At 23.6% G+C, this 17,705-nt stretch overlaps 1 protein-coding gene across 1 annotated transcript; it reads left to right on the top strand.

Moving 5' to 3' along the window:
* Positions 1-902: 902 nt before the first annotated feature.
* Positions 903-17,572, top strand: LOC129605544 (ras-related protein Rab-27A). Its single transcript, XM_055515372.1, has 3 exons — positions 903-1,149; positions 16,384-16,843; positions 16,965-17,572. Exons 2-3 carry the CDS (start codon positions 16,685-16,687, stop codon positions 17,493-17,495), a joined length of 690 nt encoding a protein of 229 aa, XP_055371347.1. The 5' UTR covers positions 903-1,149; positions 16,384-16,684; the 3' UTR covers positions 17,496-17,572.
* The last annotated feature ends 133 nt before the right edge of the window (positions 17,573-17,705 follow it).

Raw genomic sequence — 17,705 nt, 5'->3', positions numbered from 1 at the left:
TGTACGTCTTTTAATATTATACTTTATTTAATATTTTTCAGATTTTAAGCAATATGTTATCGTTTACATAATTAGAGTCAGTTTTTCCGTTTTCATAAATCAAATCGGAAATTTTAATAATATTTTAGTCATTATTATCGGCAATATAGATTGCAGATGCTGAAGCAGTTTAATTTTAAAATATGCTTTCAGCTTGTAATAGTTATTTTTGAAATTAGTTATGTTTGTTGTCTGTTTTTTTAATCATTAATTTCGGATTTGAAAACAAATTTAAATGTAAGGTTTATGTCAAAAGATTTTTGTTATTTTAAAATTTTATGTTGAAACATTTTTGTTTATTAAATTCTTTTTTTATACGAAATATTCATTCAAATGAATGCGAAATTAGTCCATAAAAATCGTCCTATTTTCACTCCGTATGGATGAATATTGTCGTATGATAGCTACGTCATTACATTATTCAGTAACATGATGCAATTTAGTCGTATACCCAAATTCTCTAATAATAAATATACTAATATCGTAAGAAAATTTTTTAAACACTTTTTAAAATAATATTTAAAGCTTTATATTAAATATTTTTTGAAAAAAAAGCTTTGATAAATTATACCTTTTCTCGGTAGACACTTAACTTTTTATATTTTTGATAATTCAAGGTATACAAAGTAATACTTCATAGAATAAACGAATTTTAGTTATTTTTGAACTCAAGCAAAGGCAACAGGTTGTAAAAATTTGTATATTTCGAAAACGAATATTGCTAAGATGTTTTAAAACCAATTTGCAAGTATTGTCCGATTGAAATTTTTCATATATGTAACTAAATACTGCTTTGTTCGTGCGAAATAAGAGAAGAAAAATTAAAAAAAAAAAAATCTTAATAGAAGAAAAAAATATTTTTGTTTGGATGTTATGTTGAAAAAGGATTTTGCTTTATCCTTAATCATTTTTCTTGTTAAATTTTTAGATATTTGATAATTTACAGGATATTGAAATACCAGGAAAATTTATTTGAATATTTGCATTTCAATATGTTTTATTTCCGGTAAAGACAATACGTATGTAAATTGAAAAATAAGAAAACTTGTGGGTTGAAAATCAGAAGAATAGGATAGTTTTCATTGGTTATATTGAGTATGTAAGCCGATGGTAAGTTTACATTTTTTTTAATTTTATATTTACATAATATTAAATGCTTATAAGAAGTTGTAATTTTAATAAGTGCTACAAAGCTAAAAATAATTTTACTAAAAATAGAAAAAATTGTGATGTATTTTTTTCTTTTAGTTTTAATGACGTGCACCTGTTGCATATTCGAAACTTATTTATTAAAATAAATAAAATTTTCCTATCCAGATGGGTTTCAGTTTTATAAAATTGAGAAATTATAAAGAATTCAAAATAAAATTAAAACTGTGTTGGAGTTTAATGCATTTAATATGCTTATTAATATGTGGGATTTACGGGTTGTATTTTCAATATTACAGATTACAACAATTTGTTTGTTGATTGCAATTATTGAATGAAATATTTTGATTTATTTCAAATAAAAATTCATAATTGGGGTTTAATATTTGAATATTTCTTATTCAGCCCATTATTTTGAAGCATTGAAGAATATTTTTTTTTAATGAATTTGAAGCAATTTTTTTTATGAATTTATGTTTGAATTTTTTTAGCAAGGATTACTGATCGTTCGAAACACTGAATACGATCAAGTTGATTGATAATATTTTCTTCTAGTTCCTAGCTCTTCCCATCAAATCAAAGTACATATCTTTCAAAATTTTTCACATAATCGTCACATAATCTCTCTCTTTTTATATTAAGAAAAATTCAAGTAATAGAAAAAAGTATAGAAATTCTAAAAACCAATTAAGTTTCATATTCCTGGTATTCTAACATAATGAGCTGTATATTTGATAACACTGAATTTTTTGTATGTTCATGTAAATATGCATAGATTTATTTTATATCTATATTTAGATATTCGAACCATATATGTATGTATGTGATTTTATGAAATTATCCTTGTAAATCATGTATGTATACATAAAATAATATGATAGAAGCAATTAAATATCTGTGTATATTGTATATATGCATTACTTAATTTGAAAAATTTCAATAACATGATTATAAGCTATTCATTTGTTATAACATAATCACAACAAGAATCATCTTTCAGTTTATTTAACTTTTATAATAAAAAACGAAAAAAAAAAAATTTCAACTGAAATAATCTTTATACTTACGATTAAAAAATTGAAGTACTTTTTCATTCATTTGTTTGGTAATGTAATGGGTATACCAATAAAAGTTTTTGTTCAATTTCGTTGTAATAGAAGCACCCGTAAAAACGTGGCATGGGTAGCATGTAGATAAATATTTTGATTTAATTTGAGTTCTACTTTTGATAATTGTATACTTATATAAGAAATATTGTGAAGATTGGGCACTGGAATAATTTTGTAACATGTACAAAATATTAGAAATCTTTAATACAAAATTATTATAATTTGAATTTAAATATTTAAATGATAATTGGAAAGAAAATATGTTTGTTGAGTGGTGACTTTCTTATTATGTGTGTTATTGCTTTAAGCAAACTTACTTTACTTACCATATTATCACTAAATGCAACTCGAATTAACATCTCAATACAAAATCTTACCCTTGAATTCAAAAATGTGAAAATTAAAAAACGTGCAATAACATTTTTTGAATTTCAATTGACTACAATTTTCAACATTCCACGACTAATTTGTTTTCTCCAAAATTTTAATTATAAAATTATGCTGAACCTGAACATATAGCGGATGCAACTTGTATAATTTGCTTATTTGTATTATAGAAAAAAAAACGAAAAAATTCCAAAAATCTTGAAATTTTTATCATGTTGGGAATTTAAGACTATATAACTTTTTCTTCTTATTTTTTTTTTCTTTTTGTTGAAAAGATGAACAATTATGGTTTTTTTTATTATATAATTTAATTCTCTGAAGTTATTGGCAACAGTTGTGTAATAAGAATGAGTAGAGAAGGTCGATTATATCCTTTGGGGAATAACTTTTTGTAATATTTTCATAATATGTTACCATTAGGTAAAAACAAAAAAAAAATTATAGCTCATATTTAGAAGTATGTGTAGATGTATATACATAAATTGAACATGAACTTTCTTACACTTTGATGTTTTTACATAATATGTTATTTTTAGAGCATATTTACATGATATTCTGGTAACAGTAATAATTACTAATTTGGTGTGTGGGTATTTATAAATTTTTTTAAATCTGAAACAGAAATTTGAATTTTCTATATAGTAAAGTATATGTACATAGAATATTTATTATATGCAATTCGCAATAATTTTTCTACTGATTAGAATTTACATCTTCCCGCGAAGTAGGCAAAATTTGGTATAGCTATTCGAAAATAATTTTTTGATGGGAAAGAAGTGGCCGCTGAAGATGTGCAAATATAGACCATCATGTGAAAAATTATCATAGAATATTTATTGTATGATACAATATAATCATCCTTGCTTCTTTAATTATCCACAATTTAAAATAAATCATGAACTAAGCAATTAGATTTTATACAATTAAATCCAAAACTTAATTATCGTATCATTTGATTTATGAATTGTTCCGAAATTCAGCTGTGGTAGTTTGAGAGCATCTGTTGCCATTCATATACAAAATTAAAATCATATTTTAAACTATAAATGTAAGGTTAGGTAAAGAAACAACAGACTGGTATTAAATATTAAGTTAATTCTGTTAAATACATTAAATGAAGAAAACATACAAAGCATAAGACTTATAAAAATTATGTTTTAATTGGGAAAAATTTTGTAATATAAATTTACATAAATATACCCGTATATATACAAAGTCAAAGTAAATAAAATAATGTACATATGAATATACAATTGTAATATTTTATTGTTTAAAAGTTAGACAAAGAAAATTTTGAAAGAAAGATTTGGTACATTAAAATTGTTATAATAAATTTACAATTTTGTTTGTAACGGTGGCAAATAATTGTCTGATTTATGTATATTCATATATATTTTTATATAAAAATATATCTGAAAGGGTATAGTCTACTGAAAGGATATAACAGATATATGTTTTCTCGTGTATAACCGATTTTTTACAAATTGTTATAACAGTAAATGTACGAACTCTATTTCAGTTCGGATTGCTGTTATTATGCGACTTTAACAGTTTTATTTATATTGGAAAGTTTAATTTATTGTAGAAACTATTACTACTGTATGTAGTAATAAAAATGTCGCACAGATGTTGTGTAATGTTATGTTATGACCACAATTTTAACTCAGAGTAGTTAACATTTTATACAAGTCGCCTTATGTTAGTAAAAAAAAAATTGGTTTCAACGAAATTGTGAACAGTTTTAGTATTCAGACGAACTTTCTCAAAACATTTAGTTCTGGCCAAACCCTAGATATGCCAAGAGCTTTACTACAAAACTAAATAAATTAAACTCTCAAAAACTAATCGATTGCTCTTATTTCTTATAACAATTGCTGAGCAACATGGAATCTATTGAGCTTCTATATAACAGCTAATATTACATGACTTCTGATATCACAGAGTTGATACGTTCAACTCAATACTAATTTTACCATTTTTAGTCATTTTATTTTTCTTAATTTAAATTCTTTTTTTTGTTTTGTATTCAAAAGTTTTGTTTCACTTTGTTACGTTTTAATTAAGGTAAATATTTCATTTGCAAAAAAAAAAGAGAAAAACAAAAATGAACTTTTATCTGCGTATTTAATGAAATTTTCTGACAGATGTTGTTAAAGTCCATTTAAATATTTTTTTTTTAAATATTTTTGGAATTTTATAAAGAATTTTTATATTATTATAGAATGACGGTATTACATACATAGTTGTATTTGTTAAAAAAAAAAACATATTTTTTATTTAAATTTTTCTTTTGTATTTGAGAAATTTTTCAAATAATTTGAGGTTAACATTTTTGTCGTGATATTAAGTTTCATAATGTAAATCCCAATTATTTTGATTTTTTATGTTGCATTCATGACATCCAAAATGCAGTGGAAAAAAGTTTTACTACAGTTTAATTGCAGTATTAATATTGTAGTAAAACTTCAAAAATGACTACATTGTAAAATTTCAAAATATTTTAAAAATTTTGGATCACAATATCGGCAGTTGAAAACAAATTAATATCATATGAACGAATTTTGGTCGTCAAATATTTTAAAAATATATTTTTTAGCTATTAAAGCGTTAAATCCGGCACGAAAGTACTAAACAATTTTGTTTGGCCTGGTCAAATTTTTTAATTGAATAAGCATAGCAACACAGTTTTGACATTGTAGTAAAAAACTATTGTCTCGAGAATTTTGCTACAATATGGATCATAAATACAATGTAGTACTAGATTAATATTGCATTTTGGATGTCAGGGTATATCGATGTGCAAACATAAAATAACACTCGAATAGAAAAGATGATTAAATATATAATGCGTATATGTGTGCGAGTTATCTTATGTCACATGGAAATTTTTATATGTACACATTTATTGTATATAACGGTAATTAATCAAATTTTATGACCATATTTATTTTTTGTTTTGATAATCTATTGGGGATTTTTTTTTTTGTCTTTGTATTTTTTCCACTTCAATAAGGACGAAAACAAAACAAAAACCAAAAAATTTTTTTTCCGCTTGTTGGTGCTGGACCATTAAAAATCCTATTTTGTCATTAATACAAAATCGATTGTCTAATATAAATCCTAAAAATTTCTATTTTTATACCACAATTTACTTTGGAACAACGTTGTTTAAGTATAATTACTGGAAAAATACGTTTATTACAAGGTCCTTTTATTGCAAAAAACAAGAAAGAATAAAGAAAAAAATAAATTTATTTTGAAGTAATTTACTTTCTAAAACTTTCATGTAGACATTTTCCTTTTAATTTCAATAATTAGAACACGAATATCTTACCTTCTTTTTAAAATTTTTTAATGATACTTTTAAAGGGAGAAAAACTTTAGAACTTTTTATTTCAGTTGAATTTTTTCTTTTTTTTTTTGGGGAACCTATATTGGTATTCTATATAGCTATTCAGTTTTTGAACAAAGAACCTTGTTTTCTTTTTCTTTATTTAGTTTTAAAACTTCAAAGATTTAAAATGTAAAGAGTAATCTAAGGTATTGTGGGTAGTTAAGAAAAGGCACACAAAAAATGTAAAGTACATGTGAAATTTTGGAAAAAAAATTATAACATAATTTAAAGAAGGACTTAAGTGTAATCAATATTTTAGGGATTTGTTCTTATTTTTTTTTGCCTTAAAGTTAAAATACGATAAAAAAATTTAGGTACGTGTAATTAAAAACTATATGGAGTAAAAATATAAAAAATAAACACGATGAGACATTCTTATTTATTTTCCTTTTTTTATTTTTTATTATAGATTCCAATATTTGTCTTTTGTAGATTTATACTTGTACATTATAAACAGGGCCGGATTAATTTAAAAAAAACACAAAATATTTGAGAATTTTTAAAAATTGCTTATCTTTCAAATAATTTAAATTCTGTGTGTGTATTTCCTTTTACGATTCATATTCTAGTATTTTATATGAGCACGAATGATTTGGAATCTTTGTACTATGTACGAAGAAATATTGAGTTGTCTTACTCCGGCGATATACTACAGAAAACGTTTTTAGCTGCAATAAATAAATTTTTACAAAAATAGATTTATTGCCCCGGATGAACCTCATTTAATTTGAGTTCAATCGAGGTATCAGTTCGAGTAGCGGCCATACTACTTCAAAGAATAACATACATAATTTTTCATTTAAATAAGTTTTTCAATAGGAGAGTTTTGTAATATTTTAATAAAACTCGATTGTAGTTGTATAAGTTTTTAGAATAGTCGCCATTTAGAATTATTCAAATTCTAAATCAAGGTTTGTAACCGTGAACTAACGTTCAGTCATTTTTAAAAAAGTGTAAATCAACTATCATATATTATGTAATTTTTGGAAAGCATTTCTATGGATAATTACTGAGTTATAATGTTCAATGTTTTCTCGTTTTAACAAAAAACAAACTGCTTAATACATCTTATATTGCATTTAATCGCAATGCCATTAAAAATAATGTCTTTTAATTTGACTTTCTCTATCATAATTTCTTAAATACATACATATGTACATATGAATATTCAATGAAAATATTGCCTTCTTACAGGCTATTCAATTATTATTGGATTGTTTTTTTTGTTTGCGTAATAAACCTAAATAACTATCGTTTTCCAATATAGAAGATTAATTTCAAAAAAAAAATTTACGTTTATCGTGTTCGTGTCACATAACCTTTTCTACCTTTAAAAAAAATAAGGTATAGTTGAGCAAAAATTGTGGGCCATGTAGTTTTAATAACTAATAATTAATTTTATAAATTGTTGATCAAATAAAATTGAATGATATCTTAAGATTCTAAATAAAAAACAAAAAATCATTATAGGGAAGTAGTAGGCGATTACTTCAAAGAATATTTCATATGTCGAAACAAATTTATTTTATGTTATGGTCACTTGTTTTATTACATAACTGATATTGAATTTGTGGGCTGTTTCCCACACATTACAGTTTTCATTTTATTCTAATCCGACACTGACATTAATATAAGAGAATATTTTCATGGAATTTCTATAAATATAAGCACATACATATGTACATAAATTTAATTGTAATACACAAATATTATAGAAAATAAATTAAATTCGTTACTATGACCGAGCTTAAAAATCTATATACATAAACCCACCTCATTCACCTCACCTATACGTATATTTTGATATAAGGACATATAGATTTTATGTAGATTGTACCTTTGCGTATACTATTATTACGTAAGTATTCTTTGTATATTTTGAAAATTACTGAAAGAGAAAAATTATTTTTTTTTTATTTTTAATTCTTATATATTTTTTGAAAAAAAAGCAATCTCCAATTCAAATATCATAAGCTTCGTCTATGAAAACAAATTAAATATAAAAAAAAAATGTTGAATCAAAAGGACAATAAAGATATTATTAAGTATGTATATACGATCAATTGCAAGTGTAGGTCTATGTGTCTACGCGCTTACATATATATTAAATTCGTGTATATATAAGAAAACTTATTGTATATGGCAATGTCCCTTTTTTTTCGTTTTCTTTTCTTAGAACATTATCAGGATGTTTTCCTTTTATTTTATGATACAAAAATGTTTGCTTCGTTGACTTTTGCTTCCAACAATTTTTTTTTATTGCCAATATTTTTGTTTTTTTTTTTTCTTTTTCTTCTCTTTTTTATTTTATATATACTAGCTGTTTGAATGCGAAGATTAGAAGTACTTTGTACAACTGATACTCTCTGTTTCTATGAGAAATAAAATGTTTTGTAGTGGAATTTTTTTCTTTTTCTTGCTTTTTCATCATCATGTTGGCTTAAAAATAAATGTTTTTTAAAGTATATATATATATACATATATATATAGGTATATATATTGGGATATGTATATAGAGGAGCAGACCCCCAGTTCAAGAACTAATATTTTTTTTATTATATAAATTTATTAATATTATGATTTTATATATAATAAAAAATTAATAATAAAAAAAAAAAATCGGATGTCGGCAGCACATAATCGACTACAGTGCGTATATTTTCCTAAACCGTTAAATAATTTATTTTTATTATTTCGACGAAAGAGGCACTTATTTCGAAAGAGGAGGAAAGACCTTTAGCCATAGCTGATATTTCCAAATATTTAATTTCAAAGAAATTGGTTTATTATTTTAAACATATAAAATAGGAAAAAATTTCAATTGGCCGGGTGTAAAAGTTCAATTACTTGGCGCTTGAGTTTTCTTACTTACAACTGCCAAGTGGCATCGCTGTATTATCAAAGAGAGATCATACATATAATATCAAGAAAATCCACTAATCATTTTCTCAAAAATATATTACGCGAAATAAGCTTTTACGTAAAGGGCCAGTTGGAGAGACTTATCAAGCCTCCGAAAATTTATCAATCCGTCACGTGGTTAAAAACAAATATAATTTTATATTTAAATCTCTTTAGTCAATATTAAGTTGCAGGAGTGCACAGGCAGACTAATTTCCAAAAAAAAAAACTAAAATTTACTTACGTTTCCCTACCATAGAGAAATGCATTTTCATATTAAACTTGACATGGGAAATTTGTTGTAATCACATTACCGCCCCTTATCTTCGATACAATCCGCTTCGGTAAAAAGAAAATATTTGTGAAAAAAATAATTTTAAATTCCAATTTTACTTAAATTTTCTTTATAAGATTAGGTTTTTACTTATTTTTTTTGTTTTATTTTTTTAAAGGGTATATAGGAAAAATTTTGATGGCATAAAATTTATATCATAACGAAAAAAAAAAGGAAAGGATAAGCGGATTATGTATACATATATTTGTATATGTATTGTGTTTGTAACATGTGTGTAAATTTAACACTTTACAACAAATGACGTTGATTTCTTTTGTTTATTGCTTTAATTCCCTCACTTTTTTATATTAACTTCCAAATTATGTATTAAAATATTATTTCGTGCGCGAGCTTGGAGAAGCCATGAAATATTAAAAAACTAAATTGTCACATGCATATTGTATAAAGCCATCAGAAAAAAATTTTTTATTAACTTTCTTTTTCAATGAAAAATATTTTTTTTTCTGTCAAGAGGTGAGGGGAGTAATTAATAAAATATTTTTCTCATTTTTAATATAATTTGCTTTTTTCTTTTGCTTTTCTTCAATTTTGTTTTGGGATGAAAAGACTTCTTATAAGGATAATGTGTATTTGGTTTTATACTTGTATAATTAGTTATGTATACTAGTAATATTACTTTTATTATATGCTTTGTATATTTGTTATATTACTGTTCTAATATAAAATTGTTTAAATAAAAATCGGATACGTTTAAGTTTTCATTTGCGTTTCATTTACCTATTCAAACTACTCTTGATGAGTTGTCAAAACTGAGTACAACTACAATGCTTCGAAAAAATGAGTAAATGATCTGTTCAGTTACATTATTTTTTTTATGTTATTTACAAAATTGAGACTTTGTTTGTAAAAAATACAAATTTTGTATACACCAAAAATTGGACATAAATAATCTGACTTATGTCACAGATTCTGACGCATTAAAATAACAAGTCGAACAACATTTATATATATAGTTTTATTGATTTCAAATTGAGATGTCGCTTAAGTTGCTAGGTAAAAGATTAAATAATGTCGATTGAGTCGTTCAGTAAAAAATTTGCAAAAAGTTTATATGTTTGTACATAATTTTCATCGCAGAATTAAAATATTAATCACAGCTGAAGAAATTGCACAGTACATACTATTTGAATTTTCGAGACATAATTTTTAAAAATACAAAAATTTCCTTGCCTAACTGAAGTAAATACGATCAATTCAAATATTTACTTAAAAACAGTTTTTTTTACATGTCACACATTACACATAAGCAACAACACCTGTTTTAAACCGTTTTAATCATAACCTAAAAATAAAATCATGTTTGAATTGGAATTGGTTCTACAAAACAAGACAAAAAACTGTAACACTTAATTTACAATTAATGAAAACCTCAAAATTTTTAAAAACGCCTAAATAAACACAAAAACACAAAATACACACATTGCAAAACCCCATATACATACCTCATAATTAACTGTCTTCACTCATAGCAGAGGTAATGGAAAGTATAAGTATATGGCTATGTATGTATATATGTATGTGCATAAGTAAATATGGAAAATTTTTCAATGTTCTTTTTACGAGTAACATAATAAATTATTCAACTTGTTGCTAAGATATTTAAAGCTAATTATTATGGTTTAATCAATTTTCAAGAAAAACTGTGAACAAAACGATATAGACTTTTTTATGTACATATGTGAGCCCCAAAAAAACGATATCAAAAAATATTAGAGTGTATGTATGCATGTGTACATGGAAAAATGTTTTATATTGTTTATTTTGGTGACTTATACTTGTATACCGTACATACATATATTTATGTATATTGCGTATAACCTTAACAAAATATTAAGGGTATATAATGTATGTATGTATATAAGAGTAGATTTAAAACTTTATCATAATTATTCTATTGATATAGAATAATTGCTTTTCTGAGGTTTTTATACCAAAAAAAACAAAAACAAAATGAAGAAATTTTCATTTAAGTAAATTGAGTATATAAGTATCACGTTTTTTGTTATATTTAGTTATGCGTGTGTAATGTAGCATAGTTATAGTTTATATGAGTACTTGTGCATATGTACATGAATATTTGTATAATTTTATTTAAATCTTTTGTTATTATTTTATAAGATTTATACATTACTCGTATAATACGTTATTATGTGTATAACACTTTCTATATAGTCTGTCATTTATCCATATTGAAAATGTCTATATAGTCTGTCATTTATCCATACTGAGCCTGATTACAAATAATTAAAATTGAATTAAATCCGTAATTAAGGATCAAGAATAGAAATAATAGAAAGAATATAACGTATATTAAAAGTGATAATAGTTCATTGTTATATTTGAATTTATTAATATATAGCACAATTTAATCAGCTCATTATTATTTGGTTTTAAGATTAAATTTTATACTCATTTATTTTAATTAGAATACTCGATATATTAAATTATATTAATGTACACATAACATAGTGTTATTTTACTGTTGCTTGCGCTCTTAATGAGAATGCCATAATATGTTGATTATAATAATTTACAATAATTAAGTTTGAGTCGGTTTGAGTAATTGTAGTAAGGCTCGCAGCAATTCGACGAAACAATAATTTCATTCTATATCAAAGTTTCACAACACTTAAACTGCAAAAATTACTGCTACTGCTACAATTGTATATAATCTAAAATATATAAATTAAATGTACCTACTGTTTTATTGAATTTTTATTTGATAATTTTTAAAGTGGTGAATTATTCAACATTTTTACATTATTTTTGTAAAAATGTGGATTTTGTTGAAAAATTTAAAGTTGCATAATACTTTGCCAATTCAAATTACAAAAATTGAATTTTTAATTGTGAATACATAAGTATATCGAATTATTTGAGTTTTTTCAAATTTAAAACAATTGAAATTTGATGTTAAATTTTAATTGCATCAATTCTTATTGACATTGGGAAAACAGTTCCAATTGAGTGTTCCATTTCATAACTTTTTAGGTCAGTTTTTAGATTTTAGTCAAATATTTTGCAACCACTTGTAATGGGTGTTTGAAAATTTACGAGGCGCTCCGTAATTATATTTTGAATTTTCCGGGATATTTTTTGATAGCACATAATTGAAGTCAATAGATTTTTGTCATTTCACTACCATAATGAATACGGTAGATTAAATGTCTCGAAAAATTATTCATTTAAAAATTAACTTTTACCGTAACACTATTTTTTTTTAACTACATACACTATGTATAATTTGTGCACATACATAAATTTAATAGAAAAATTACAATAATTATGTGTGTATACGGCTAATTTATGGTTTTATATAGTGTTTTAATTATAATGAAGTGGTGAAGTGGTGTTATTAAGTTACAATTTTACATATAACATTTTTAAATGTAAAACAAAAGTCAATAAATTATTTGTATTCCTTTTTTTTTGCTATTCTTCTTTTCCTTGTATTTTTTTGCGATACAAATTAAGTGGAGTGGGGGGGGGGGGGGAAATAGTGATAAAAAGTAATTCAATAAAATCAGGTCATGTTGATTACTTTTTTTTTTAATTTTAAAAGAATTAATTAGTTGGAAATTGTATTAGGTCGGTTTTATTTTCACAATTTATTTATATAATTCTCGAGTGATAATATACTGTGTGTATAACGTGTATACACATTTGTAAATTTATTAATTCCCAGTTTTGGTTACATAAACACGTACTTAATGAATTAATAAACGTACTATGTGAATTTGGATTGAAAATATACCAAAAAAAAAAAAACCATGTAAATAGTGAATTGCGTTAGAATTATTTAAAATTAATTCAAATATTAAAATGTTATACGACATATTATTTATTTACTTTACTTTATGTAGGTTTGTTTATTGATATATTTTTGTATTTACATGACAAATTAGAAATATGATTTATGTGTTCGAAATGACAAGATGACTGACTTTTTATGCTAAATGGCATTTGGTTATTTTCAAATAGGCTGCTCTCAGCGCAGTTAAAATGGTCGTTATTCAAAGTGATAAATTGTACTGTAACAAAAAATATATAATAATTGCAATTGTCAAATAGTTGTTGATTATCATTTGATTTTGTCGAACCCAATTTAGACAAATTTAATATTTGAAAATCAAAATGGTTCCACATTATAATAGAGGAATCGTTTCACTTAAAATATTTTTGTTTTAAATTTTTTATTTTTGCATATACGAAAATTTTTTTTTCTAAGATAATACTTATGAAATATTGCTGTCCTCAAAGTATTCATCCATCAACGTTAAACTTCATTTCAAATACCTATACTAAAGACTAACCTTATAACTTAATAACACAAAATCTTGTCATATAACAAAAAGGTGCAGTTTCTGACAATAATTGACAATAATTTTGTCATAAGTTACAGAATGGCTAAAAATGGCTAGTGTGTCAGTTGCAATACGGAACGCTTATGATAACGGTCAAATGACGGTCATTTTGTCAAAAGCATGAATAATTTCGAAGTTTTTAGTTTTTGAACTGATTTTCGTAAAAATTAGTATTGTAAAAATATTTTAATGAAATTTACTAATTTTTTTTATGAAAACGTAAATTTTTTTAAATAATTTTGAGTGTAATATATTTAAATTAAAATTTTTTTTTTTACAAAATTAAATTTAAATGGCCTTCAATTTCATGGTCTTTTATATAAGCAAAAAAATTTTTATTAAATACTTGCACGTATTTACTTATGTACTTAATTTTAACTCAGCAAAATTTTTTTACATTTTATTTCTTAAGTATACAATAAATAGCAATTCTTTAAATTTTTAAATAAAATTATAGAGAATTTATTTTTTAAATAAATAAAGTGGACAACGGTTTATTTAAACGTTACAAGCGTTTGTATTGGAAAAGAACACATTTTTAGGGGAAAACTAACACGTGATCGGTTTCATTTTTGCAATTCGCTCACACTTAACTATATATACATTATATATATATATGTATATGTGTATATATATATATATACATATATAGGTATATTTAATTTTCCGGGAAAATTCGTTTATTAAAAAATATAAAAGGACCCTATTTGGAATAAATTAATAAAAAGTAAAGGAGGAAAATGAAAATGATAAAAAAATAAAATAAAAAAATCTTTGACAAAATATCAATTTTTCTTCTTTAATAAACGAATTAAATTTACTGTAATCGATATTGAATAAACTTTTTTATAATAAATAAGGACAATATCTCTCGAGTGCTATATACATATTTTAAGTAAATTATTTCTTAGGAACGAATATGAAATTTTTTTTTTGTCATATTTAATAATATATAGATCCTTATTTATTTGTTATATAATACGCATTATATAACATTACAGAAAATATATATATACATATATATTTATGTATATTCGTCTAAAAATTTTATTTCATATTTTTAAATTCATCTCTTCAAAGGCAAGGTCACATTATTTTTAAAAGGTATTTTGTCTTCAAAAAGGAGCAAAATAGCTTAATTATATTTTATATGTTTGGAAATATATAAAATATTCTTCAATAGTTTTTAATTTAATTTTAAGGGCAAAAAATTTTACACGATTTATACGGCAATAAGAAAAATATTTTTATTTTAATTTGCTTCGCAAGAGGTGGTCGTATACATGAAAATATTTCTCTGTATTTATATTATGTATAAAAAAGACTAAGAATATATTACGTATGGCAATACTAGATGTTGTAAAAGACTACATTCAGTGCAATAGGCCTCTTCATAAACGCAGTATATGGCGATATATAGCGAAAACTGTTAATTAACAAATATTATTAATTTAGTTTGTTTATAAACATAAGAAATTTTTCGCGATATAGCGAAATTAATGTTAGTAGCGTTGTTAAATCGTATCAACTATTTTGATTTTATAGAATGACAACAGTCATAAATTTTTGCAATATTGCGTTTCACAGTTATTGTTTTGCAGTATTGCGTTTATAAAATATCTCTAAAATGACTAGTGAATTTCTAATGATTTATTTCTTGCATTATTTTGTTTTCATTATAAATACAGAGAAGCGAATGCACATAAAAAATCATATCTCCCTGAAAAATAAATATTTACAATTATAACGAGAAAAAATGAAATTTTGTTATAATTACTAATGGTAAAGTTCAATTCAAATTAAAAATGCTGTCATAAAATGTAATCTTAATTAAAAGAGTATTTTATTATGAAACTTACTTTTCACAATTGAAAATATTTCGCACATGAATTCTCTCTCTCTCTCTCTTTCTCCAATTAATCAAGATTTAAATTTTTATTTTAATATTCAATTTAATTAAAACCATAATGCAAAGTGACAGTACCTGTAGCAATTTATTATTATTGATAATAATCACTTATTTTATTTAATTTCATTGAAAACGTATAATATGTATAAATAAAAGATAGATATGTATATATTATTATTAAATTCTAATAAACTATACATACATTTGCGTTTATAATTTATTGTTGAAAAACATGAGTTATTCATCATCATTTTATGTCAAATATTATTAAATCTTCTAATTAGTTTTTTATTAGGAAAATATTTTTGAAAGAACTAAAGTGAAATTTATACATAAATATGAACTGTATGTACATATATATATATATTATATTCGTTTATTTACTGATATATATATGTATGTCAACATGATAATTTTAAATATTTTCTCTATATTTAATTATCTAGGCACATTTATTGTATTGAAAATAGCAAAAATGCCGCTTCATCTATTCATGTTCAAAAATATTTAAATTTAAATATTCATGTCTACATACATACATATAGACATAAATATTACATATATATATTTTTCTAATATAAGCTGATTAGCGCAACCACATAAAATTATTTTCTCTTTTAATTATATTTATAAATTGATAATAATTTCAACTAGCCTATATTTTTTTTTATAATTAAATTTCATATTGATTAAAAATTTTCAAAAAATTTTTATATTATAAATTTATTTTATATAAATGCACATTTCATATCCTATTTTTTTTCCTCTATTTTTAGAATATTTCAATAAAGGATTTGAATTTTTCACATGCTTTTTATTTATTTAAAATATGCTTGTATGCTTCAAGTGAATCTAATTTTTCTATGTGATATATACAGAAAGCATTATATTTATAAATAGTCGGAAAAAAATAAATAATATCATCTATAAAAATAATAAAAAAAAACATTATTCTCGGAAGATATCAGGGATAATTGGAGTACAGAAACAATAATATAGCTTTAATATAAAAACAAAGAATACAAGAGTATTGAAAATTTTCCAAGGACCATCATAAACTGAATTAAATCTAATATCATGTTGGCAAATGCAATTGATTATGACTATCTTATAAAATTTTTGGCGCTTGGTGATTCTGGTGTTGGTAAAACAAGTTTACTCTATCAGTATACAGATGGTGTTTTTCATTCAAGGTTTATATCAACAGTTGGTATAGATTTTCGAGAAAAGCGTTTGGTAAGCTTTTATAAGAATAATGCTTTCAATATAAAATTAATATTAGTATATTAAAAGATAACAAAAAAATATCCTTAAGAATTTTTTTATACATTATAAATTTTTTTTATATTTATCACAGATTTATTCATCTCGAGGACGAAATTATCGAATTCATTTACAATTATGGGATACAGCTGGTCAAGAACGTTTTCGAAGTTTAACAACAGCTTTTTATCGTGATGCAATGGGCTTTTTATTAATATTCGATTTAACTAATGAAAAATCATTTTTAGAAGTAACAAATTGGTTAGAACAACTTAGAACACATGCATATTGTGAAAATCCTGATGTTGTATTATGTGGAAATAAATGTGATTTAGAATCTTATAGGGTAATTAGTGATCAACAAGCAAGAGAATTAGCAGAACGTTATAATTTACCATATGTTGAAACGAGTGCTTGTACCGGATTAAATATACGACATGCTGTAGATGTTTTATTAGATAGAGTTATGAATCGTATGGAAATTGCTGTAACAAAAGCAAAATTAGAAGGTTGTAGAAAAAGTAGTTTACCAAAATGTTTTCTTGGAAGTGGTCCACAAGCTATCCGATTAGATAATTATTCGCAAGACAATAAGTCAAATAGTAAAAGAAAATGTAATTGTTAAAATATGTTCTTGCATATATAATTTGCTATACAAACAATATATATATATATATATATATATCTTTTAGACTTAAATTGTTTCATCAATGTGGTTGTAATTATTATACTGTTAAAATATTATATAGATGTATAAAAAAAAATGTGAACAAAATTATTTATAATTGTTTTTGAAAAATGTTTTAAATACATAATGTCTTATATGTACATAATG

The sequence above is a fragment of the Condylostylus longicornis genome, unplaced genomic scaffold (assembly GCF_029603195.1).
Source record: "Condylostylus longicornis isolate FDR11 unplaced genomic scaffold, ASM2960319v2 ptg000013l, whole genome shotgun sequence".
NCBI classification, from domain to species: Eukaryota; Metazoa; Arthropoda; class Insecta; order Diptera; family Dolichopodidae; genus Condylostylus; species Condylostylus longicornis.
The sequence above is the reverse complement of the archived record's forward strand: the minus strand, read 5'-3'. Positions and strand labels throughout refer to the sequence as shown.